The sequence below is a fragment of the Cynocephalus volans genome, chromosome 10 (genome assembly GCF_027409185.1).
Source record: "Cynocephalus volans isolate mCynVol1 chromosome 10, mCynVol1.pri, whole genome shotgun sequence".
Classification (NCBI taxonomy): Eukaryota; Metazoa; Chordata; class Mammalia; order Dermoptera; family Cynocephalidae; genus Cynocephalus; species Cynocephalus volans.
In genome coordinates, this window is record NC_084469.1 from 127,968,875 (window position 1) to 127,995,207 (window position 26,333).

Below are 26,333 nucleotides of genomic sequence, written 5' to 3' on the forward strand. Positions count from 1 at the left end.
TATAACACCTACATGTTTGTTAACTGTTCAGATTCCTCTCTTGGTGAGATTTCTGTGTGAAAGGAACATTAACAGGTCAGTAAGTTTAACTCACAGCTCTTGAATAAGAATCCATCCAAGGCTTCTAATCCACTTGTAAGAAGTAAGGAAGCAAATTTTAAGTCATTGAGTATTGACTTTATTATTAGTCACTGTTCATAATTTGTTTCAACCAAAAGACAATACACACAGCAGAATTCTAATGCATCCCATGTAAATGTTTACATCCATTTTATTCCTCACTCACCTCTAAGACTTATCATTTAATTTTAAATTTTTTTTTTACATCTCAAAAATATGTCTGCAATAATTAGAACTTCATTAGCTGTCCCACTCGGAAACAGCCTTTTAATATTTTTACAGTAAAGAAGATGTGATGGAGCTTAATGAAAATGTAACGTACAACATTATGCAAGAAAAGGGACTTTACAGGAACACAGTGAGAGTTCACAAAGGAAAGAGTTCAGAAGCTCTTTCCCAGGAGGCTCCCAAATAGAACACAAAAACAAAACACACAAAGCGCAACTGCAGGTTTTTTAAAAAAACAAAAACAAACAAACAAAACACTCCAATGCTCCACCTTGAAGCCAGAATCAGCTTCGTAGAAGTTCATGAAGCAACCGCGCAAACTGCTTCAGCATTTTCTTCTATGGGTTCCAGGTCGTAGAACCCTGTCGATGGGACCCACTGACTTCTATTGCTTTAAAAAGTTCTTCACTTCCAGTTCTACAAGCAGCCCTATCTTCCCTAGCCAAAGCTGGTCAAATGTGTTTTAAGTTTCAGGACTTGCTGAGCAATTCTCTCCTCAATGCTCCTCCCTACTTCCAAACTCATAAATACACAAACATGTGCAACTGCTTCCCCAGCCACAAAGTTCATGAATATCCACTTTTTGTTCTCTAGTTCTCTCAGTTTAGGACACTGTGGTTAAAATACATTCACTAGAAAAAAATATGCACATTCAAACTCCTGCTTTCCCCTAGTTCTCATGGCCCAAATATTTTCCAATGCAAAAAATAATAAAGTTGAACCTCAAAAGCAGTATTCTCTAATTTCCAACCTCTTCTAGGCCATAAACACGGAAAACATGTCATATAGTAGATGGAAATATCCAAACCATTAGTGCTGCAGAGTTTTAAAAGTCTATTTTCATATATGAATGGGACAAACAAGAGGTACAAACCACACTTTTAACCTATCAAGATAAAGAATCCCTTCCCAAATGTTACATTGAGGAATGTTTCTTTAAATGAGAAAGACCTTAAAATTAACAGATGATGACTATACATGGCATAAAACTTCCATGACTGTCCAAACTACCTCAAGGTAACAGCACCAAAGCATTGTAGGAGAAGCTTCTCGGGGAGAGCACCCTTCCCACAGTTTTTTGAGATTACTTAAATGAATTCTCCCTTATGATTACCAGGGGGTGGGAGTGAGGGAAGGATAGAACACAAACCACTCTGGAAGAGGGAAATGATGACTGAGGAACAAGTGCATGTGAAACTGTTGAAGTAAGAGTGTGAGGACTCACTACTTATCACCCTGGGGTTATTAAAACAGCCATGGAAATTGTTCTTTCCTCATAATGCCTCTGAAGTTGTAAATCCGTCCAAATTCGCTCCCCCTTGAATGGTTATACTTGGGAAAGGAATTACTGAAATGTGCAAGTGTTTACAGAAATTAAGAGATTTCTCTTTTTAGCTGCAAGGCCAAGTGAAAGGAGGACTAATTCTGATCCCAGAAACTAAGGCACGCTGAAGCTTTCGAAGATCCAATCATTTGAAACAGCCTTCACAACCATCAGTATCCTAGGCAGTTATCTGGCTGCTAGTCCTTCAGTATGGTGCTCAGGTTCAGTCTCCAAAATCAATTCATATTCTACACAGCACCCTTTGTGTTAAGGCCACGTTATCTTATTCCTTCTAGACAAAGCTATGCATGTTCATTAACTCTCCCTCAAAAAGATCACCCAAGGAGATGCTTTGTCAGTAGAGTAGACCCTTTCCAGCTCCATTAGCTAGCAATGTCTTATAGCATGGTCTTGAGGAGATTTCTTCAGAGAGTCAACTTAGTTCAACTAAAAAAACCTGAGCTGGTTAGCTACAAATATGAGAGAGAAAATAAAGCCTCTACACAAAGAGGAATGTTAAGACAAAATCTATTAGAGAAATCCACCAATATTATGTTAATCCTATCATGTTTCACAGCATTAAGTATCCATCCAATGAAATCAGTCTACAAAGAAACCTTTAAAGGCTACTTTTCATTGCACAGGCAGAGCAGTTGTCTGAAATATGCACTAGTCCATACTGACTTTACTGAAAACTATGCAAGAGATAATATGCTGTTCTTGACTCAGCCAACCATTTACCCAGTGGAATAAGTTTTAGCAGATCTTGCTCTTATATATTAATAAGACCAGAAAGTCTCCCCTTTGAAGCCTTTAGTTCAACTCCAGTTTGCCAAATGTTAGGAATAGTCTAGCATCTGATACAGCGCTAGATTTGACAAGACACTGAAGACTTTAAGTAAAGGCTTGGTGAAATGGAGGGAAAAAAAGGACATATGTATGCAGGTTTAAGACTGAAGCCAAAGTAGTCATTATACTGTACTCAATACAGTAACAACTGCAAACATTTTAAGAGCAAGGTGGGCCTCACTTTTTCTTTTTTCTTCACTATATAAGACATGGTGCCTATATATTTGAACGTACATAGTACATTCAACATGTACCACAGGAGAGATACTTTTACCTCATTCCAGAAACTCAATTTTAAGGTTTGATAACACATGGGTTCTTTCGGCACTCTCGGCACTCTTTTTTAAAAAGTCTCAGCACTCTCACTAGTTTAAAAAGCTCAAGTCTTTTGATGCAGTTATTCATGAGACTGGTCTCTTTTGAGACACCAATTTCTCAGACTCAGGAAAGGACATTCCTACTCTATGGTGTCCATAAGACTTCCTCTGACATAGGGGGCAAGGAAGCTACAAGGCTTCATTCCAACACCATAAAGTACAATATAGGAAAGATTTCTTTAACCGTGTGGTCTTTATTTCAGTGCCAGTGTTACAGATACAACACAAATGTTCCAGTTAGAAGAAGGAATTCAAACGGAATGCCAAGGTCCAAGCCAGGCTCAGGAAATAAAAAGAGAGGTTTGGAAAAGATGACTCCAATATGCTCCAGGATGAGTATGATACGCACTCTTCCTATGGGCAAAGGTTCTTTTGTTAAGGAGTCTGATCTTTAAAACTGGTGAACTCTTCTTTCCAACCATTTACCACAGTTCAAACAGGCAAATTAAGGGCTTAGGAGAAATTTTAAAATTTGTGCTGGGAATAGGGTCATTAATAACTATCAATATATCTTTTAGAAGTCCACTTTGCACTTTAAGGGGAATCAATTTTGAAAATCATGGAAAGTATTCATGACTATAGCTAAAGAATGGAGAGAAAGGGAGCTGGAAGAGCCTTGGAAGTTTCTAATACAAATAGAGCACCATATCCTTCATGCCAAATCTCAACAAAAACTCTTCAACCGCATCTGTCCAGTGTTTACAAATAACCTCTCAAGGTCTGACCAGTTCTTGATAGCAAACATACATACATGTGTGTCTTTGTGTATACAGCAATGCACAGAAAAGGCTACCAGGAGCCTAATGCCTCTTTCAAACACTGGGGGAACCAGTAGAAAAAGGCAGGGCTCCCTAATGTCCATTGTTACATTTCCATTCTGAATGCCAGATGTAAAAAGCGCCTGAAGATGGTAACCCAGCTAGTGAGGAATAAATACCTCACTTTGCCCAGTCCACAGAGAAACAACAGTAGAAAGAAGGGGCAACTCTTTGCTGCAGAAACAGAATGAGTGTTTTCTCGCCATGAATTCCAGTCCTCTCCTCCAGATCAGCTGTTTATTTCCTCAGGGGCCCAGGGAATGTTGATTCTGGCTGTAAATGTGAGCGGGGTGGAGAAGTGTGGAAAAGGGAGAAGAGGAAGAGTGCAAAGTAGCCTCCAGAAGCAGCCAGCCTCAACAGTGGAGAGGACATTAGTCTTTAACAATGCTTCAAAGGTCAGCAATAACTTCAGGAAAACCTTCCTCAACAGTTCTCTTCAGCTCCTCATGCCCAAGGTACAGTTGGGGGGACTTGCCAGCAATCACAACCTCCTTCCCAGAGTTCCTTTGATTGAGTGGGATAAGAATGAGAATGGCGCCGGACCCTCATTGCCAAGACTGAGGGGGAAAGTTGTTCACCTCTGCTAGATCTTGCATTGCTGAGCCCTTGTGATTATATGTGAGTTTGATCCGCATTCGCAGCTGTTGCTATAAGAGAAAAAGAGAATCAGAAATTATACACTGAAATAAAATCTCCAGAATCTGTCCAGTCCACAAAGACTTTTCATCTTAGGGGTCAACAAATTATTTTATTTTTATTTTTATTGTCAGCTGGCCAGTATGGGAATCCAAACCCTTGACCTTGGTGTTATCAACACCATGCTCTAACCAACTGAGCTACCCAGCCAGCCCCCCAAAATTAATTTAAAGCAAAACTGTCTCTTTAAAATGACACACAGGCAAACAACAATAAAAAAATACCACCTAGTACTCTAGCTTTGAGCCAAGGAGCCAAAGTCATGCCATCAAGTAGAGGAAGTGCATCTCCAGAACACAGGGTTGGCTTCAATCCTAGAACAACTACCTTAAAAGGACAGACCCACGCGGAGCATTTTCCTAGTAATATTTGCTGAGTGCTTTTCGAAAAGATTCAACCCTTGTATCCAAGTCTCTAGAAAAATGAGGTAAACACATACTCATCTTATGCTCTACATTCAGATATACTGTTGCTCTGTCTGTGAAACCTACAGTAAATGTGAACATAAACTTGATTCATCCCCAAGGTACAAAAAAAAAAGTTAACTCACAGGTAACAGCAATAGTTTTAAGAGAACTCAATAATTAAGTACTTTTTACTTTATGTGGCATATTTCATACATTAATGTAGTAGGAAAACGTTTACTCTTATCAGATATTCAAAGGAATTTGTGCTTGTGCTGTAAGCAGAAGCGCAAAACATATTGAATAGCAGAGGAAAGGCAAAGTGTTATAAAAAGAGGACATTATACTAGTATTTATGAGGAAGTACTAGAGATCTTTCAAAGTAAAGAAATTCTCTGAACCGTTTTCAAAATCTGTTTGAAAAATCAGTCAATTAATTACTATTAAGTAGAGTCAATTCACTTCCTTGAGAAGATATATTAAAAATATTGCTTTATTTCAGTTTCTAAAACTATTTTTCACTTAGCTGCCTCATTTAAAATGCCACCACTTTTGCTAACCATACTTAATAACTACTGCAGTAAATGCGGATATTTGGTTGAACAAATAAATACTCTTACCTCAGATTTCAACTTGTGTGTACATTAAAATATCTAAGTTTCCTCCCTCCCCAAACTAGACCTTTAATCCTCTAAATAGAGAATGTTTTTAAGTTGCGTTTTAATAAGACACCACTAAGCCATTTGATATCTCAGAGCTACATTTATTATCTATAAAAGAATAAGAAAGTTAGATCACGCATTTTCATAGATTCCTTTTCTATGAGTCAGAAAAACCCAGAGAAACAAAGCAGAATTTTATTTCAGAAAATATGCTTATACCTTGCTCAGATATTAGCTTCAAATGTGCTACTCACCTTCTGTGGGTTCAGAACTTTAATGACTTGAGTGATGGTCCCTGTATTAAATGCCGGGACAATGCTGCTGCTTGGGGACAGAAGCTGCAGCTGGAATGTCTAGGGGGAAACAAAGGGCATTCTTCTGAAAAAGTTATACACAATGCTATGCCAGAAATCTCAATAAAAAAGTTAGACACCGAGATGATAGTTCAAGTAACAGATTTAACTATTACTAAGCTTTGCCCACTATTTGTTTTTCATATAGCAATTCATAGTATGTGAGCTGTCACACATGGAATTTGTAAAAATCTATTGTTAGGTCTTTGATCATGAAAACTAGCAATGAGCCGCTCTTCCCTTTCTTGCAGAAAGAATTTTAGCCTACCACTTTTCAAAAGGTGACCAATTCTTGCTCTGGCAACTTCACTTAATAGTAACTGATCAACTATGAAAGTAAAAAACAGATGCCTGTGGCTTAAAAAAAGCCAGAAAGAAATTAACAGAAAAGCTTTCCAAAAATAACAAACCAACATGGTCACCAACCGTAGGCCTTTATGCTCTTGTGTAATTGGGATGACTCGGACCCAGAGACTTGAACTTTTATGTTCAAAAGCCTGCACAATCTGGAATGTGTCAAGGCCTCCTCCTACATGACAGAGGTGAAAGAAAGCCTTGAAAGAGCCAGCTTGTTAATATGTAAGTGGAACACATCAGGATCACTCCATTAGGGACACAAGGCCCTGATAGAAAACATACTTGCAAAACTACATGTATATAGCAATAGAACTAAATAAGCCAAACACAATAATCTGTTGAGGGCTGGTGGTGGTTTTTGTTTGTTTGTTTGTTTACAGGACTGAGAGATGAAATTGCTATAAGCTAGATAAACTATACAGTATTATTTAGCTATTCCATATACTAGGATTTTTTCAATGTTTCCTGAAAGGATATTAGTCTTCTAAAATATTTTAAAAAGAGAAACATGGGGGGGTGGGGGGGAAGCAGGAAGTAGTCTTCTCTATGGCCAAAAATCACAAGAGCAAAAATTCAATCCTAATGCACAGATTAATTATATTGGGTCTTATTCATAATTCTACTGTCAAGATAAATTATGTAATCTAAAATATTATTCATAACTACTATATTTCAGAAAATGTAAGATTCCATCAATTGGACCGGCTCATGGCTCACTCGGGAGAGTGTGGTGCTGATAACACCAAGGCCGTGGGTTCGGATCCCATATAGCGATGGCCGGTTCGCCCACTTTGGAGAGTGTGGTGCTGACAACACCAAGTAAAGGGTTAAGATCCCCTTACCGGTCATCTTTAAAAAAAAAAAAGATTCCATCAACTGTAATCCACATCACTATTTGATGTATCACTGAGAAAGAAAAGAGGCTGTCCATTAAACTATGACAAGGTATCAATTTTAAAATGTACCCCAATTTCAGAGATACTAAAAAGTGAAAACAGTACATAGAATCTATGAAATATGACATTTTGAAGTTCAAGATATATCATCATGATGCATTACACAGTACAGCACCAAGAATAAGACCACACATCAATAGTTGGGGTGATATGTTGCTAGAACAGCAGCCGAAACTAACAAGTGTAAAACCCTAAGCTGCAGCAGCTAACATTTACTGAGAACTGAACACATAAAAAGTGCTTCAAACAGTGCCTGGCACAAAAAATTTGTTTATTACTCAAAGCAACCTATGAAGTAGCTATCATTATCACCCCCCTCTCCTTCGCAAATTAAAAAACTGAGGCACAGAGGTTAAATAACTTGCTTCATGTCATACAACTAGTGTTGAAATTCAAACAGAATGGCTCCAGAGTTCCCTAGTAGTTCTTAACCCCATTATACTACTGATTTTAAAACATCTATATTACTCTGGTTTCTAAAAAATGTAAGCAAAGAAGGTTGCAAACTCGGCAGTAACCACAAAGAAAACATGTTCAATTTCCAAAAGTGTGTCGTGTGAATGCCATAATTTACGTCACTACAAAGATTAGGTTAGTTTAGTCTAAACCAGTGGTTGGCAAACTATGGCCCAACATCTGTCTTTGTAAATAATGTTTTATTGGAACAGAGCCATGCTCATTCATTTACATACTGTCTACAACTGTTTTTGCACTACAACAGCAGAACTGAGTAGCAAGAGAAACCATATAGCCTAACATACTTACTAGCTGGTCTTTTATAAAAAACTTCGCCCGGCCCTCATTCTAAACTTTTCTTTATTCAAAAATGAACATAAATACTCAAACTAAGATTTAACATAAACAAAAACCCTATTCATAAAAAGTCACTATATAAATAGTAAAGTAGATATTAATGAAGGAGGAATGTTTCTCTCTCCTACATACCAAGAGATGAAAATTTTTAATTCTGATATAGTGACTAGACGATAATATCTAACAGACAAAGTCCCTCATCTTAATTAACTTTTATTCTATGTTAGATTTTGTGTTTTTAGGTCTTTACCACTGTATTACTAAAGACTAACCTATCCTCAATGCCCTGAGCATTAACTAACCACCTTGTAGAATTCTGCTCTCTCACTACTATTAGAATTTGTTTTCTTTATCCTACAATACTAACCATAAGAATATTTGTGAACAAGTAAAAATTATTCACTAAAAGTGACATGCTTGAATGAACCATGATTGTTACATTATCATTAGTTTGAGTTAGATCTGCAAATTTAGTTTAATCTCTAAACATTAAGATATAACCTTTACTAAATGCATGAAAAAAAAAAAACAAAACAGCCAATCTTTAATCAAGTGAAAAGAAGACATCATAGTACCTTTGGTACTGCAGCCTGGAAAACAAAGTCCGTCATGTCTAGCTCTGTGCTGTTGGAGGCCTGTATCGTTATCACTGTGACACTGGGGTTGGTGTTTGACCGTTCAAAGGTGAATTCTATCTTCAAGCCATTTTTACTATATGCTGTAATGGAGGGGATGCCTGGGAAAGTACAGGAAAGTCAGTCTTACTGTAGTCAGCCTAATGCTTGCAGAACTATTAGGTGGTTCCTCAATAACCACCTCTCAATGCTCAGTGCTCCCTGTAATGATGGTAAGAACAGTACTGTACCTGCAGTGATGTCATTGAAGAGAGGTTGTGATGAAAGCCCATCCAACAAGAAGGGGGGCTGAGATATCTGTGGGACTGAGGCAGGGGGAGGAGCAGCAGCTGGAGCACCTAAAAGAAATATTCCAATGGAAAGCTAACTTTAGTCAGCATAACAAAGCTTACCAAGAAAACACAGGAGGAATTATTATGATCTCAGGTTAAGGAAAAGATTCCTTAAAGAAGATGCAAACAGCATAATCCATAAAGGAAAAGAACTAAAAATTCAATTACTTTAAAATGAGTAATTTCTGTTCACTAAAATAATACCATAAGAAAAAAATAAGAGACCATAAGCAGGAGAAAATGTTTGCTGTTCAATAATGAACGGATAAGTACATGGAACACAATCAGTAAGAAAAAGATAACCCAATTAAAAACTGGCAAAATATATGAATAAGCAATGCACAGAAGAGGGAACCTGAATGAAAAGAAAATCCTATGAAAATATTCCAGTCTTACCAGTAATGATGGAAATGGAATTTAAAACCACAGTAAGGTATTACACATCCATCAGAATGATGAAAGTTTCGATGTCTGATAATACAACATATTGGTAAGAATATGAAGCAGTGGGGACTTTTAAGCTGTGCTGTAGAATGTAAACTGGTACAGCCAAACTAGAAAACACTGCACATTGTTGGATGTTTAGCAGCACCCCTGGCTTCCACGCACTAGATGATAGTAGCATCTTCCCAGTAGTGACAACCTAAAATATCTTCAAACACTGTCATCCCCTAGAGGGCAAAATCTCTCCTAGTTGAGAATCACTCCATTTCTTGGGAATGCTTTTAATTAATTCTTGGATATGCACACAGGGAGACACATATGAAAAGTGTTCACAGCAAAATAATTTCAACAGTGAAATATTAGAAGCAACTAAAATGTCCAACATCAAGATAATGGGTAAGTAAATTGTGGTATACTGACACAGTAAAATACTATACATATACAACAGTAAAAATGTGAATTCACTAGAAATACACTTAACATGGATTATTCTCACAAATACAATGTTGAGCAAAAAAGCGAAATGCAAAAAAAACCCCACATTCAGTAGGATACCATTTCTAAAAAGGTAAAAAAATTGGCAAAACAATACTATACATTGTATCAAGAAATGCACAGGAATAAGAAACACCAATGTTAAAGACTGCTTTAATATAGACAGTTGGTATCTCTAGAGGAAATGGAATAAGGGAGAGATACATAGAGAACATCAACCTTTTAATAATATTTTATTTTACAAGCCAGGTAAATCCAGGCATTTATTGAATTTTACAGATGGTAAATATTGCATAATAAAAGTTTAAAGCACAGACACCCTGGGAAAGGTGGTACTGAGTGGGGTGGGGGGAAGAAATTGCCAGATTACTATTTTTATTTGATCCTTCCAAATAAGAACAGGTTGAGGATCATACAATAGAAGACAAGTCATAAAACATGACCATGAACTGAGAGAAATCAAGATTCTAAGAATACAAGAAAATTCAGCAAAATAAAGAGAATGCATTTTATATTTCAACAGGTTTCAAACCACCTATAAAATTAACTGAAAATATACCAGTTAAAAAAGAATTAACAAAATGAAATAAAGGAAGGCTGGAATATCTTTTTTTTTTTTTTTTTAAAAAAAGGAAAAAAATGATACTAGAGAACAGCAGGGGAAAAAAAGGACACACTAAAAATTAACAAAGAAGGTAAAACACAGATGCCTAAACAAAGCACAAGAAGCTGAAATAAATGCAAATCAAGTGTAGTCAAGCAGATTACCAATAATGTATACAAAGAAATATTCATACAGTTGTAGTTTTTATAAATCTAATCTAGTAATTTTCCCACCAATTCTCATTTTCAAAACAATTTTAGAAATGTGTTCACGGAAAATCAAAGGCTACTCCCAAATCCCCTAAATTTTAGCTTTTTTCTCCTGTAAAAGTACAGTAAGGTGTTTTGGGGAAACAACAGAAACTCACTGGTCCAAACCCTCAAAAAACACATGCTAAATCTATTTCTGAATTTCCACTGATTTAAATTAGTGTACAATAGGATGTAACTGTAATGATGGATTAAAGAATCTAGAATTCAAAATTTTTAAACTTAAAAATGTAAAGAAAATGGGAAAAAGCTATCCAGCTGGCTCACTTGGTTTAGACTGTGGTGCTAATTGCATCAAGGTCAAGGGTTTGGATCCTCCTACTGGCCAGCCACCAAAAAAAAAAAAGAAAAAGAAAAGAAAACATGTCTAAAACACATTATGAATACGGAGAGGAAAATCTAGGCTTTTTACCATTTTATCGTTTTGCATTTACACATAACATTAGGAAAACAAGAAAGTAAGAATAAAACCAAAATAAAACAGCAAGATTCCACAATGAGTTAAGGACACAAAAAAAATATTCAAAAAGGAAATTAGTCTATAACGCAAATATGTAGATAAATATTAAAAGTCCCTGTGATCAAAAAAATAAAAATCAACAAAATAATAGGGCCAATTTCTCACCTATTAGAGCTTTTTAAAAATAATATACAAGAGAACTTCAAAAAGTTCATGGAAAAACAGAATTAAAAGATAACACAAATATTTCCATGAATTTTTTGAAGTACCCTCATACAATGCTTATGACTGTACAGCAAAACTGGTGGCCACATAAACTGAGGAAAGGGTAAATAATATTTACCAAGTGCCTACCATGTGTCATGCACTGAATGGGTCAGCAGTCCTCACATATATCCTATGAGATAAGTGTTAATCATCCTATTTTAACCAGATTCAGAAAGACTACCTTTAGGAAAGAAATTCAAAATAAGGACAAATTGATATGAAATTTGTTGAGGCAACTAGGTAAGAAAAATCTAGAAATAAAATGCCCAACAGTAAGGAAGTAAGTAAATAATACTGCAAATTTCTTGATAAAATATTAGACAGCCATTTAAAATTTTAATTATGAAGACTATGTACTAACAAGGAAATACTAATATGTTAAATGAAATGTGCACTATGTTTTAGTTATGGCATGTTTTTGCTTTTCCAGTTATCCAGTATAGCTTTGACTTTGAAGATTTGAAAATGACTATTCGTAAATGACTCAAAAGTACAGGACAAGTAACATTTTTATGTTTTGTTAAGACAGAAATAAATTGTAAGCTCTAAGAAGAAATCATTCAGCCTGACCATCCAACATTCTTATCCTATGGCTGTCTTCTACTCACAGTCATGTATGCTGCTAACTCTCCATTATACTTCTAAAGAAGGCACTTCGACTTTTCAGCTATACTTTACATTGCGATTTAGAATTGAAATTATAAACTACAATGATACTCTTGGACTCACATTCATAATAATGCTGAACACATCAATTACAAATATCTACTGCACATGAACAAAGACAATAAAAAATATTCCCAAATGGAAAGTTATGTTTGAATATTATAATTATGAACAATTTCTCCTTCAGTTGCTTTAATAATAGGAAGGGTGGAAGGGTGGAGGAAGAAAGATAAGTAGTAGATTAACATCTCTCTACAAACAGCCATAGCTATTGAAAACTAACTGTGAGTAGAAAGAAACCTAGAAAAAGCCATGTCTTGGGACACTAATTAAAAGCAGAGATCACTTCAGGCATATATACATTCTTTTCGGGCCTGAAAGAGAAAGTCCATTCTTTCTTAAAATACCATGAATAATTTATTCTCTCAAAATTAAAAATTAGCCTTTAAGGAATCTCTACAAATTATCTTTAGAGTATTAGTATGGCAACTTATATCCCAGATGTTGTGAAGAATCTATTCTTGAGTCTCAGCCTTTCTCATCTACAATTGATTCAGGTGCTGGAAAGTCTATGTTCAGTGTAGTTTTTCCCCAAGACCTCTATCCCTATCCAAGCATTTAATAGCTCCAGTCTGGCCTCACCTGTAAGGTTGATGTCTCCCAGCAAATCAAGAAGTTCTCCACCAGCAGAAGCTGGTTTGCTTGTAGGTGCAGTTGGAATAACAGGTGTTATGTCATTTCCTCCCAATAAATCCAATAAATCATTGGCCTAAACAAGGAAAAAACACCTCAGTTCATTATTTGTTTATCTAATCTACATCGAATGCAAAGCTCTTTTAAAACTTAAAAATGAGGAAGGGAATCACCAATCAATCCAGAAACATTAAAGGGAATCAGCTAAGACATAAGCTATAAGGAACTGCAAGATCATCAGGAACCCTAGATAAGCAAGTAAAAGGCTACCTGGCTGGCGGGCTGTGGCCCAGAGGGTGGTGGTTTGGTCTCTAGTGGAGCTGGTTCTGTCTCTCCATTTGTCTGCACAATCTCAGTAGGGCCATTTGTGGTCACTTTTTCCATGACAGGCATTCTCTCAAGTAGGGCAGACCTAGAATAATCTGAAGTGGTTAAATTCTAGGCAGTTAACCTAGATTCCCTTTGCAGAAGAATCACTATTAACTATGTTGAAGCCAAACACAGAGAGCCATCTCCCCTCCCCACCCAACACATACACTAAAATAGAAGGTGGATTACAAGAATACATGGCCTAAATTCCTGGCTGGATTAAGAGCAGGCAAGAAACTTGAATGAACAAACTGTCCACCTAAATCCCGAAGCATATATTCATATTTTAGTGGTAGAGAGATTAGGATGAAAGAAAAGTAAATTAATAGGTATTAACAGTCTCCGAACAAGAAGATACTACATAGCAGAAGGGAAAAAAAGACTGACAAACACCAAAATGTTAATAGTAGTGGAATTTGAATAAGATTATTTCTCTTGAAAAAATACAATTCCCACTTCTTAACTAAATAAAATGAAAAATGAGGTAAACTTTCCATACCAAAAAGGGGGGTGGGGAGGGTAGAATGAAAGAACATGGTTAATTTCTTTCTTTGGAGGCTAGGCAGAATAGAAGACGGACAAATCAGAAGCAGTCAAGCAATTAGAACTAAATACGGTTGTGAGGTCCAGTTAATAAAGCACAAGAAATGAGTCTCCTTTATGGATTATCACAACAATTTATCAAAGATGCTAAGAGGCACATGTATTGCTTAGTTTTTTTCCCCCACTCACCTCATGTGGTCATATTTCTTAAAAAGTGCGTTATATTCTACTGCCCTCTGCTGGAGTTCCACATCAATGCTGCTTCCATAGATGGAAACCACTTTCTTAATTCGGCTATGGGATAAAATGACAAACAAAATCAAATACCCAAAAGAAAATTCATAAACAAGCAGAGAGAATGTTTAAACGAGAGTTTTCTGGTTAAAATTTTGAAATACTCATCTTTTCTTAGTTTACATAATTTTTCAAAAACAATACATCTTTTCTTTATCTTCATTCAGCCATTCATCCGACATTCACCTTTATACGTCTTTAATAGTAATACCAAATTTTCATCTGTAAAACATCCCATACCCCAAAATTTGCTAGACAAAAGTACCAATTATTACTTGACCACAAAAGAAATTTGTACTGTTCTGTTCTTTAATAACTTTAAAATAAGCTTTTATCAACAAAAGCATCATAACATTAGAATGTTGACCCCAAAGTCTTCTACTACACAATTTAAAAAGTAAAAAAAACCTCATTTTCCTCAAGACCTTACAATTGGGGGGGGGGGAGGTGAAAAAAGTGAAAGAAAGTGAAGTAGAAAGTCTAAGAGAACTAAGTTTGCCTTAAATATGCTTGGCTGGAAAACTGATCCAAGATTCAACTTTTCTTTTTCTTTTTTTTGGCAGCTGGCCAGTATGGGAATCCGAACCCTTGACCTTGGTGTTATCAGCACCATGCTTTCCCAAGTGAGCCACTGGCCAGCCCAAGAATCAACTTTTATATTCAAAATACCAGTGAACAGAATTTTAAAGATTTAATCACCAAAACACTTATGGTTTTATTCCTAATCAGACATTTCAAAATACTATAAATAAACCAAAACCCTTCTATGGGGAAATAACTTTCTAGCTTCAAAATAATCCATGGTGAGGAGAAGGAATGAGGGAGTAAACTAGAGATGAATTAAGGCTTAACTGTGAACTGCTAATTGTGACTGTGGGGTAATAAGCAAATGCAAATTCCTTTTACTATTCTCCCTACTTTCATCTATGCTTGAAATTTTCCTCAATAATAAAAGGTTTTTAAAAATTACGAGACGACTCATTCACCCTACTTTTCTTCAATACTCACTTTACAGTACAAGTGAATCGAGTAGAAAGCTTCATAATGGCAGTGAGGGCATAACCTCGTGTCACAGAGGTGGACATATTAGAGATTAGGACACTTTCTAAAATATCCAACACTTCATCCTCTGTTACCTGGGAATAAAAAAAAAAGACCGTGTAGAACAAATGGTAACAGTAAACTTCTAAATCTAATATCAAGTCAGAGGATGTCACCAGAAAGACAATCCTAACATTACAGAAGTATCTAACAGCCTGTGCTTTGCCAGGGTAACTGTCCAAGCTGTTCCATCAACCAGAAGTAGGTAAGAGGAGGTAAAAGAAGTGGAAAATGACCACTGGGGACTGAGCATTTTATAGCTTCAAATGTCAGAAGTAGAAGAAGAAAAGAAAAAAATATAGATTTCACCTACTTTTGCCCAACTTTCCCTAAAGACAGTCTTTTAATGAGCAAATGAAAACATGGATACATGTTTCATTTCTTCTTGTTTATCAGCCACAGGGTAAGAGAAACAATAATAAAGTGGTTTTCAGATCTCACAATGGCCCAATAAGTTCCATCTCCTCAAACAATGGCAAGTTTATCAATATAATTCTAGTATTACTACTTTAAAAATTTTTCCAGGAATCAACCTAAACTCCCTGTTTAAACACTGCCCTCCTATAACCAAAAACACTATTTTTCCCCCTTCTTAACTAGGAATGACAAGGAGTACCTGAATAGGCTCTTCCTCTTCACATTGGCCAGATACAAGAAGATCACCATATTCACCTATACACCACGCAGCCACTTGTACTAACGGTTGCTGTCAAAAGATAGTTGCAGTTTGTCAAGCAAGGACTTCACCCTTTCCAAAGATACTTAATACAAATCATGGGTTATCCAATCGTAACAGTCAAAACTAAGAACATCTTCAGTGTTAGTAATAAGGACACAGAGGTTGAGTATCCCATATATAAAATGCTTGGGACCAGAAGTATTTCAGATTTTGGATTTTAGAATATTTGCAGAATATGTACCAGTTACGCATCCCTAATCCAAAAATCTGAAATCCTAAAAGCTCCAATGAGCATTTCCTTTGAGTGTCAGGATGGCACTCAAAAAGTTTTGGATTTTGGAGCACTTCCAATTTCAGATTTTCAGATAAGGATGCTCAATCTGTACCTGGAAAATAAAAGGTAATTTTTCCCCCTAAAGTAGAAAGAAAGGCAAATAAAGTACTTACTTGAGAATAATCACCAAGAATTGCCTTGTACAAGCGCTGGACAGTATAGGCATGCATCTCCACACTATTGGTTATTAACTGGATCAAATTGGGCACTGCATCATCACGAACATAACTTCCTGCCTAAAAGGAAATGCAGACAGTTACCCCTAGAAACACACGGCAGTGATAACAAGTGTAAGCTATTATTACTGTACTGTTCAAAGAAAGACTATACTAGTCCCCCCTTATCTGTTGTTTCACTTTGCAGTTTCAGTTACCCATGGTCAACCATGGTCCAAAAAGAGGTGAGTACATCACAATAAGATATTTTGAGAGAGAGAAACACCATATTCACATAACTCTTATTACAGCATATTGTTATAATTGTTCTATTTTATTATTGTTGTTGTTAATCCCTTACTGTGTCCAATTTTATAAATTAAACTTTATCATAGGTATGTATCTATAGGAAAAAATAGTGTATATATATATACACACACACATATATATGTGTGTGTGTGTGTATATATATATATATATATATATATATATATATATATATATATATATATATAAATAAGGTTTAGTACTATATCTATGGTTTCAGGTATCCCCTGGGGGTCTTGGAACGTATCCCCCACGGATATGGGAAGACTACGGTACTACAAAACACCCTAAAAGATAAGCTTGGTTCCCATTCTCAGGTTCACAAGCAGCCCAAACTTCAAAGTTTTACTTAAATACTGTAAGTTTTTAAATTTTATCAAAAAAGTAAAATCTTTGTAACTCTGAATAAAGAAAAAAAAGTAAAATCTTCTCTTTGTCCAAATCAAAAGTAAAATATAAAGGTATAGAATTTCGAGAAAGATTTTTTCTACTCAAAACAGGTAAGACCTAAAATTTCAAAAATTTAATAAGTACATTCACTGGGAACTTAATTACAACCATCTCTCCCTTCCCACAACTCCCCAACACTGGTATTAAAATCATATAGATAAGCTACAGTAGTTACATTACTCTGGCGTATGAAGAAAAAAGGGGTGTACATAAATACCTAAACAGTTCAAAAGGGCACATTAAATAAGACAAAAGGAATTAAATAAATAACTTTTTAAAAATGGGTTTATTTAAAACATCACACAGTCCTTTGAGAAAAGTAGTGTTTAAAAATATAAAACCAACATTAGTCCCAGGAATGGGATATATTTTGTACTTAATTATCCATGCTTTTTAAAAAAAACAACTCATTCTTTTTAATGTCCCCTTGACTAGCAGAATCTGAGATACTATCTGCAACCACAGAAGAAAGTAAAGCTATTTAACCTATTGGAAAACTAAATCTTGGTCTTGGTTAGGGGTATCATTAACTAGGCTGCACTGCACATACAACCAGTAGAAGCTGTGCCTAATACCAGCCAATCTTGGTCAATCTACATTGCTGAACAGAACAGTAGATCTGATTTACAAGACTAAGACCAGGCCATGTGTATTAAATAACCATGTGTATTTTGGAAAGAAAAAAAAAAAAAAAAAAATCACAGGTGATTGGGATGCTCAGTCCTGTTAAGAAACACAAAGTCAGGGCTGGCCAGTAACGCACACTTAGTTAGAGCATGATAACACCAAGGTCAAGTGTTCAGATCCCTGTACTAGCCAGCTGCCAAAAAAAAAAAAAAAAAGAAAAGAAAGAAACCAAAGACAGAGGGGGAGGTTTGGAAAAATGGTTAAAAGGAAAGGTGAGAAACTAAAAAAGCTGGTAATTTGTGGTGTGACTTAGATATTTACATTCTTCCATAACCAGAGAAAGCAGAGTGCTTTAAATAAGAGAAAGCATCAACACGATCAAACTGACATTTGTAGGCTACTTTATCCAACAATAGCAGAATATAAATTCTTCTTAAACTCACACTGAACCGAGAGAGAGACCACATTCTGGGCCATAAAAAAAACATTTAAAAATTTAAAAGGATACAGATTCCTGTACTGGCCAGCCACCAAAACAAAGAGGAAATTAAAAGAACAAAGTATGTTCTTAGACCACAACAAAATTAAACTAGAAATCAGTAGCACAGAAATACCTGAAAAAAAATCCCAAAATATTTACAGACCAAAACAACACAGTTCTAAATAACACATGGGTCAAAGAAAACATTATAAGAGAAAACTATAGACTTGTATCTCTCATGAACATAGACGCAAAAATCCTTAACAAAATATTAGCAAATCAAATCCAATAACGTATAAAAATAATTATATACCATGACCATGTGGGATTTATTCCAGGTACGGAAGGCTGGTTCAACATTCAAAAATCTACCCAGGGGCTGGCCAGTTAGCTCACATGGTTAGAGTGTGGTGTCGGCAACACCAAGGTTAAGGGTTCAGATCCCCATACTGACCAGCCACCAAAAAAAAAAAAAAGAAGTTATTATGAGAAAAATATACTTAATGATCTTGAGGTGTCCAAAAAAAAATAAAAAATAAAAAATAAATTAATGTAATCCAGCATGTCACAATAAAAGAATACAAGTCAGACAGAAAAATGAAGAGTAGGAGTATTAAAAAAATTATTTTGAACTTTGAAAAAAGGTTTTCCTTCTGGAGCTGTAATTTTTCCCTTCTTCTGGGCTTCACAAAAACTAAGAAAATATGTCCTGATTCATCATTTCTTTTGTTACAATATAATTTTTCCCCATTAGTAATCACTTGTATTAACTTTTAACCTTTTACAAAATTAATTCATTATAGGTAAACTAGAAAACTAGTATACCCCAGACAGAATTCCATGGGAACGAATACACGCAAATCACACTTTTAATGGCATCATTCCCTCTTACACGTGTTTCATAATTATTTAACCAATCTCCATTTGGATACTACTAGTTGTCTCCAGTTTTTCCCTGTTATAAACAAGACTGGGATGAACAATTTTGTATATATATATTTTGTGCACTTCTTTTACTTTTCCAAGCAAAAGTCCTAAAAATTGAATTAATGAATCAAAAGATATAAGAGTTTTGCTATAAGCTACCAAGTAGCCCTAAAAAGACAATGCCATTTTATACCCCCATAAAGTGAAGAGTGCTGCCATTTCTCTATTTTCTAAACACTATGAATTATAAAGTATGATATGTGAAAAAACAATATATCACTGTTATTTTACTATTATTTCTTTACTAGTAAGAGTACTTTTTCAAACGCTAATTAGCCATTTCTTTCTTCTCTGGTGAAATGCCTTTTCAAATGCCAATTACTCCATTAGTGTTTGATTTTTCCTATTATTAAAAATATTAATATGCCGTCACACGTTACAAAGTTTTCTCCTAGTTGTCATTTGCTTTTAAATTTATAGTTTTTTCCCCTTTGGCTATAAAGTTTCTATTTTTTTTTTTTTTTTTTTTTTTTTGGTGGTGGCTGGCTGGTACAGGGATTTGAATCCTTGACCTTGGTGTTATTACATCACGCTCTAATCTAAAGTTTTTAATTTTAGTATGGTCAAATTGGTGAATATTTTCTTTTATGGTACCTACTTCTGGTGACGTGATTAGATATAAATAGTTACGTTTTCTTTGTATGCCACTACACTTTAATTTTTACTCTTAAACCTCTAATCCCTGTGCATTAATTGAACGATAAAGAGAAGCCTCAAAATTCTGGAAGAACACCACAGAAAGGATACCTCCTAAAGCAGAACTTATAAATACTAAATAAATTTAGTCATACAAAACCCTGCAATAGCTTCCTAGCATATTAAAAAAAAAATCCAGACTCCTACAAGGCCCTACATAATCTGGCCCCTGCTTATCTCTCTGACCTCAATCCTATCATTCTCTGCCTCTCTCATTTTTACTGACTTCACTTGCCTTCCTGCTGCTCTCCAAAAAGGCCAAGACTGTTGCTACCTCAGGTCACTGCACTGATTGTTCCCTCTGATTAGTATACTCTTCCCAAAGGTCTTTGCAAAGATGTTTGATTGTTCCCTCTGATTAGTATACTCTTCCCAAAGGTCTTGGTCCTCACCTCACTAAGGTCTTTACACAAATGTTACCTCCTCTAAGAGATCTACCTTGACTACTCTATCTAAAACACTTGGCCAGCTGCCCCCTATCCCACCCTACCTTGCCATCATCATATACCCTCATGATGCTTTAATTTTTTTCATAGCATTTATCCCTGCCTGACATTATGTTACATATTTTCCCATTAATTTTCTATCTCCCCAACTAGAACATAAGCTTCCTAAGAACAAGGGGCTTTGTCTACCTCATTTATCAGCACATCCCAGCACTTAATATATGCTAACTGAAAAAAACCTACTTACCGTGGTCAGAACACGCATAATTGTGTCTATATGCCACCGTTTGGAAGGTGCATACCTGAAAAAACAACGGCACAGGGTAAAAAAATTAGAACTTGTAAAATTATTCAGTGACTTTCAAAAATTCTGTCCTACAGTCTATTCTAGCCTCGTGCTTAAGTGACTATGTTTGGAGACACTTCATCTTCAAACCTAGTAGCAATTGACATTTCAAAGGGTGATGAAATGGTACATGGTCAAACTCAGACATTTCCCATAATATTGCAACAGGAATTGCTGAACTGAGAAATGTGACTTTGTCTCCAATTTCTCAGAAAATGAATCCTACAATCAGGGAAGGAGAGAGTAAAGAAGAAAGAAAAAAGACTGTTCCCAGACCTAGACAACACCAGTGCAACACTTGTGCACTTAAATTTAGAGTGGAAAGAAGAGAAAGAATACCCACACTACTTAAATCCTGAGGCACATCCTCCTTAAAGTTTTACACAGAACTACAGTACAGATGCTATAACTTTTCTATTCTGTTCATAAAAACAGCATCATAACCAACCTAAATCTCCATCAATGGATGACTGGATAAGGAAAGTGTGGTGTGTGTGTGTGTGTGTGTGTGTGTGTGTATATATACACACACACCATGGAATACTACTCTGCCATAAAAAAGAATGAAATACTCCCAGTTGCAACAACATGGATGAACCTTCAGAAACTTATGTTGAGTAAAATAAGCAAAACACAGAGGAATAAAAACCACATGTGCTCACTCATATGTGGGAGCTAAGAAAGAAAGGAAGGAAGGAAAAAAAGACCACAGTAGTGCGGTGGTCTTACAGAGGGAGGGAACATTCTTAGGGCTGCAAAGTGGAGAGGGGGAGAGTAGTTGGGGGACAATTGTGTGGGGACACAGGGTATAAAAGCAATTTCTGGTAATTTGTATCTCATGAATATTCATAATAATAAAAATTTTAAAAAATAAAAATCAACACTAAAAAAACGATTACAGTTTTCATAAAAAAAAAAAACAGCATCATAAATGAGTAGTTAAAGAACATATATAGGAGGAGATTTCATAAAAGTGGGATTTTTTTGGTCTTGGCATATTTAAATGCTGGCTATAATCACTTACTCAAAGCTAATGTATAATTGCAAGTTTGAAATAAACATTACATGTTTTAAACATGCTTACAGCATTTTCCCCATGTTTTAAAGATGCTTTCAAAAAGTTCCAAGCATCTTTTACAATAAAGGTAAAAATTAAATCTTACTTTTCTGCAGCAAGAAAGATCCCAGATGCACAGTCTGCTTTAAATTCTGGCTCACATGAATCCAGAAAATAAAGTAATTCTTTCATCATGCCTCGAATATTATTCCCATTTACTAGGGCAAAACTCAATTCCATTGCACGCCTTGCAGAGGGGAAAAAATTAAAAAACAGTTATGAAATGTACAGCGGGAATAAAATAAAGACCCAGGTATGCTCTCTCTCTGAACATCAAGAACAGGCAGCTGTATTAATGTCCTTGCACCATCTTGTGATCTCAATCTTTGCATGCAAGATAACCAAGATTTATTCTTATGTAATCAAAGTTAGTTTTGATATTTCTTCATTCAACACTTTTCTTAAAAATTCCTTAAGTGATATCCATTAATGATCAGAAATGTAGTTTGGGTTCAATAGTCTATTCTATGAAGCTGAAATTTAGAATTACTTAAGGTGCTCAAAAGAGAAGCAAACAAATTATTACCCAATGATAATACCTCTCTGCATTATTCTTTTAAAATGTGACATATTAAGTCACCATACTCTACTTTTATTATACCCCACTTCAGTCCAAAGATGATGTAATATTGTTCAGAAAATTAGAGTAAAAACAAACTAAGAGGGAAATCAAGGACCATGAAAAGGAAAAAAAAAAAGGCATGTGCTATGAGGACAACTAAAAGTTTCTATAACTGCCTATCAAATTTGACAATGAAGTCAAAAACTGAAATTTTTAATACATAAAAGTTATGAGGTTACTACCTGTATCTTTTCATATTTGGTCAATAATTTCAAACAGTATATACACTGACATTCAAAAATACCAGATTAATAGAAAATTCTTTCATCTCAGCTAATAAACAGGTAACAAAAATTCAATCCTAAGAAAGATTAGTAATAGCTAACTCTTATATAGTGCCTAAGTACTTTACATCTTTTAATTCAATTAATCCTACATAACTCTCTGAAGTGGGTGCCCTTCTATCTGCATATTACAAATGAGGCACCTGAGGCAATGAAAGTTTAAGTAATTTGACCCAATCTATTAAGGGGAGATCCAGGACCAGAAATGAGGCAGTCTGGCTCCAGAGTCTGAGTTCTTTCTGATATATATATCCTGTCAAAGAGACATAGGTTTTACTTTTGAAATTCAAAGCCCAGTAACAAGCTATTGATAAACAACACAACAGGAGTCAGAAGGCCTGATTTCTATTCCCAGAACTGTCCCTCACAAGAGTTAAGGTACAGGGTAAGTCATTTCATCTTCTCTGGGACTGTATTTTAAATGATCTGTTAATTGAGGATAGAAGTAATTGCCTAGTCTTTCTCACTGCCTTGCTGAGAACCAAATGAGAGTATGCTTATAAAATCCTTTGCAAAGCACTATATAAAGTTGGTGTTACTATGTCTAGGTCTTGTCTTCAGATTGCCCAAGCACTCAGCAACTCAATATACATGCAAATAAAAGGAACTCAATATTAATAAATGTTTGTTAACTGAATGGTTTCAGAGATCATTTTAAATCTGCTTTGTTATGAACTGGAACATACAATCAAAAGTTCATTGAGGCCAACAATAGCTAGGTTTTACAAATATCTACAGTTCTTCTAAGAGGAGAACCAGTAGAGTTACTCTATCAAAAGAAGAGATGTATGCCTTTTGAGAATGTTATCTGCTGCTTAACAGTCATTTCTTGATGCACTGTCCTAAGAAACACAGCTGTCTCCAGTATCCTGGGGCCTAAGTACTGTGAAAAACGTGTGCTGTCAGCAATTTGAGATTCAGCATTGTGATAAGACACTTAGCCGATGGATCACTCCATATTTTCATCCTCCAACACACAAAGCACAGTACCTCTGTTAAGTTTATCAAAAAACCAAGGACAACTTCAATGTGCACTTAAGTATTTCTTCCTGGACTCCTTAATTGATCTAAACTTCTCTCTGTAATCCTTTCTAAAAAAGGCTTCATTCTGCAGAGTTCATCTGGGAAGTTAATGACTCAATACATAAATGTCAACACTCTCTCTCTTAAAAGTATTACAAACTATGGGGAGGGAGGAACTATCAATAATCTGTTTCTCTCACTTCATATAATAAAAACACTAGACTGAGAAAGACTCAGTTTGTTACCGTTTTATTGAGACGTCCAAATCTTTTAGACAGTCCACAATTGTGCTTCTATGCCTCTGTACTGCATTATGATCTGTCTGCACAGTCTTCAACAAAGATGTCAGAGCTACATATCTGGATGAACAAAGTTGCAGAGAACAGAGTTAAAATGTAAAATTCATGATAGTTTTTCTTCTGTCAAAATAATGACGACAAAGAGGGCCGGCCCATGGCTCACTTGGGAGAGTGCGGTGTTGATAACAACACCAAGGCCACGGGTTTGGTTAGCTCACTTGGGAGAACGTGGTACTGACAACATCAAGTCAAGGGTTAGGATCCCCTTACTGGTCATCTTTTAAAAACTAAAAATAAAAGAAATAATAATGACAACAAAGATGTCTAGCGGAAAGGGGAAAGCACACATTTTTAAATGTTTAAAAGTAAAGACAGAGTCAGTGAGTATAAAGGTAACCTTTTAGGGCCGAGCCTGTGGCGCACTCGGGAGGGTGCTGCGCTGGGAGCGCGGCAACGCTCCCAGCGGCCGCGGGTTCGGATCCTATATAGGAATGGCCGGTGCGCTCACTGGCTGAGTGCCGGTCACGAAAAATAAATAAATAAATAAAAATAAAGGTAACCTTTTAAAGGCATAAGAGATATCATAATGTAAAGTAGTGGCAACTAGGAGAAGCTTTGGGTTGAGATTTTTATTCACGGTCAAGTCCATTTAAATGTCTAAAAGTAATTGACTTAATTTTTCAAAATCTTCCAAAGAGTAAAACAAAATAAGCATACAATATACTTTTTCAGGCTGCCTTGACCCCAAAATGCAAGAGGAAATTATTTTAATTTTACCATTCAGGTTTTCTCTGCTTTTATTTGATTCTGGTACCAAAATTGGCTCCATAAAACTTGAGTTTAAGATCCAAGTGTTTAAAAATTCTTTTAGAGAAGGCAATTTAAGATGCCACAATGATTATATCCACATCTTTTCATGCTTAACATTATAAGAAAGAAAGATTTCTTCTGACTAGGAAAAAAGGCAAACAAGACACACTATACAGAGGAAAAAGAAATAAAAGATAATCCTGATCAATTCAGCTACTTAAAAAGAACTAACTGGGGCTGGCCAGTTAGCTCAGTAGGTTACAGCATGGTGTTATAACACCAACATCAAGGGTTCAGCGTCCCTTCCTGGCCAGCTACCAAAAAAAAAAAACCAACAACAACACTAACTGGAGTTGAGAAAGATATTCCAGATTTGCTTCCTGAATATTTTGCTTAATTCAGAGCAAGGGTCAATAAACTAAAGTCTTCCTGCAAAATCTAGCCCTCTGCTGTTTTTGTAAATCAGTTTTTACAAAAAACACAGCCATGCTCATCATTTACATATTGTCTATGACTGATTTCATGCTAAGGGGCAGAGTTGTGTAGCTGCCATAGAGATCTTGTGGTCCATAAAGCCTAAAATATTTACCATCTGTCCCGTTATAGAAAAAGTGTGCTGGCTCCTGATTTACAACATAAATAGGCATAAAAATTAAGTGAGGAGACCGATCCTTAAATCCTTTACGAAACAGTAGTTTTAAGACCAGACTAAAAATAAAAATTCTAAGTTGAAGTTCTATATATGTCACTTAATACATATATAATCTTGAACAAAGTCGCTCTTGAAAACACTGAGTTTATAATACCCATGATATATTTCAGCTGACTTACCTAATATTCTTGTCATTGTTCAATAAGAAACGACCCAGGATATTTATGGCTAGGACCTAAAGAGAAATAGCATAAGTTAAAAATCTAGGAAAATTAAAAATTTATATCGTTTCCTGATCTAAAGGATCACTTCCTGGCCTCTGATGGGTGCAACTATTTAAAAGTGGTAGGTGGTACTTTAGAGACTGTTGGCACCAAAGGGGGGGAAAAAATCTAAAAGCAAACTCATATTCTATTAAAATCATATTCTATTTCAACAGTAATTGCTGGAAGATTATGTTTTAAGTTTTGATATGTGTGTGTGTATTTTTTTTTTTTAACCAATGAGACAACAGGGTTTATTTGCTGGGGCATCTGAGACAGAAGCCATACTACAGAGAGAGTACTGGCAGTGAAGAGGGATGCCATAGAAGCTGTAGGCAGCCATGATATTGTCAGTGGAAGAATAATACTGATATAGTCCTGCTGAAAGGAAATCTGACAATAACTATAAATATTTAAATTAAAAATATATCCTCTGCTTTGTGTTTGTTTGTCAGAATTTACCTGACAAACGTAATTGTACATATGCACAAAAGTCTAGTGTAGTGCTATCTGCAAATCACAAATGATAGGAAACATCTTAAAGGTCAATAGCAAATTTGCTAAATATACTATGGCATATCGCTATCATGGAATGTTATACAGCCA

General features: G+C 35.6%; 1 protein-coding gene and 1 non-coding gene across 2 annotated transcripts in view; both read right to left on the bottom strand.

Annotated features, from left to right (window-relative positions):
• Positions 1 to 155: 155 nt before the first annotated feature.
• The window catches only part of AP1G1 (adaptor related protein complex 1 subunit gamma 1), a 76,647-nt gene continuing 50,469 nt past the window's right edge, over positions 156 to 26,333 (bottom strand). The window contains exons 10-23 of the mRNA XM_063109666.1: positions 25,644 to 25,699; positions 23,949 to 24,062; positions 21,821 to 21,961; positions 20,559 to 20,613; positions 16,256 to 16,378; positions 15,746 to 15,835; positions 15,037 to 15,164; positions 13,924 to 14,028; positions 13,093 to 13,234; positions 12,772 to 12,898; positions 8,823 to 8,930; positions 8,533 to 8,693; positions 5,733 to 5,831; positions 156 to 4,363 (exon numbers count right to left, since the gene is read on the bottom strand). Coding sequence (XP_062965736.1) covers positions 4,262 to 4,363; positions 5,733 to 5,831; positions 8,533 to 8,693; positions 8,823 to 8,930; positions 12,772 to 12,898; positions 13,093 to 13,234; positions 13,924 to 14,028; positions 15,037 to 15,164; positions 15,746 to 15,835; positions 16,256 to 16,378; positions 20,559 to 20,613; positions 21,821 to 21,961; positions 23,949 to 24,062; positions 25,644 to 25,699 — 1,551 coding nt within the window. The 3' untranslated portion in view covers positions 156 to 4,261. The remainder of the gene's footprint in view (positions 4,364 to 5,732; positions 5,832 to 8,532; positions 8,694 to 8,822; positions 8,931 to 12,771; positions 12,899 to 13,092; positions 13,235 to 13,923; positions 14,029 to 15,036; positions 15,165 to 15,745; positions 15,836 to 16,255; positions 16,379 to 20,558; positions 20,614 to 21,820; positions 21,962 to 23,948; positions 24,063 to 25,643; positions 25,700 to 26,333) is intronic.
• LOC134389860 (small nucleolar RNA SNORD71) lies at positions 23,574 to 23,659 on the bottom strand. The gene has a single exon (XR_010024817.1). It is a non-coding gene; the product is annotated as a small nucleolar RNA SNORD71 (small nucleolar RNA).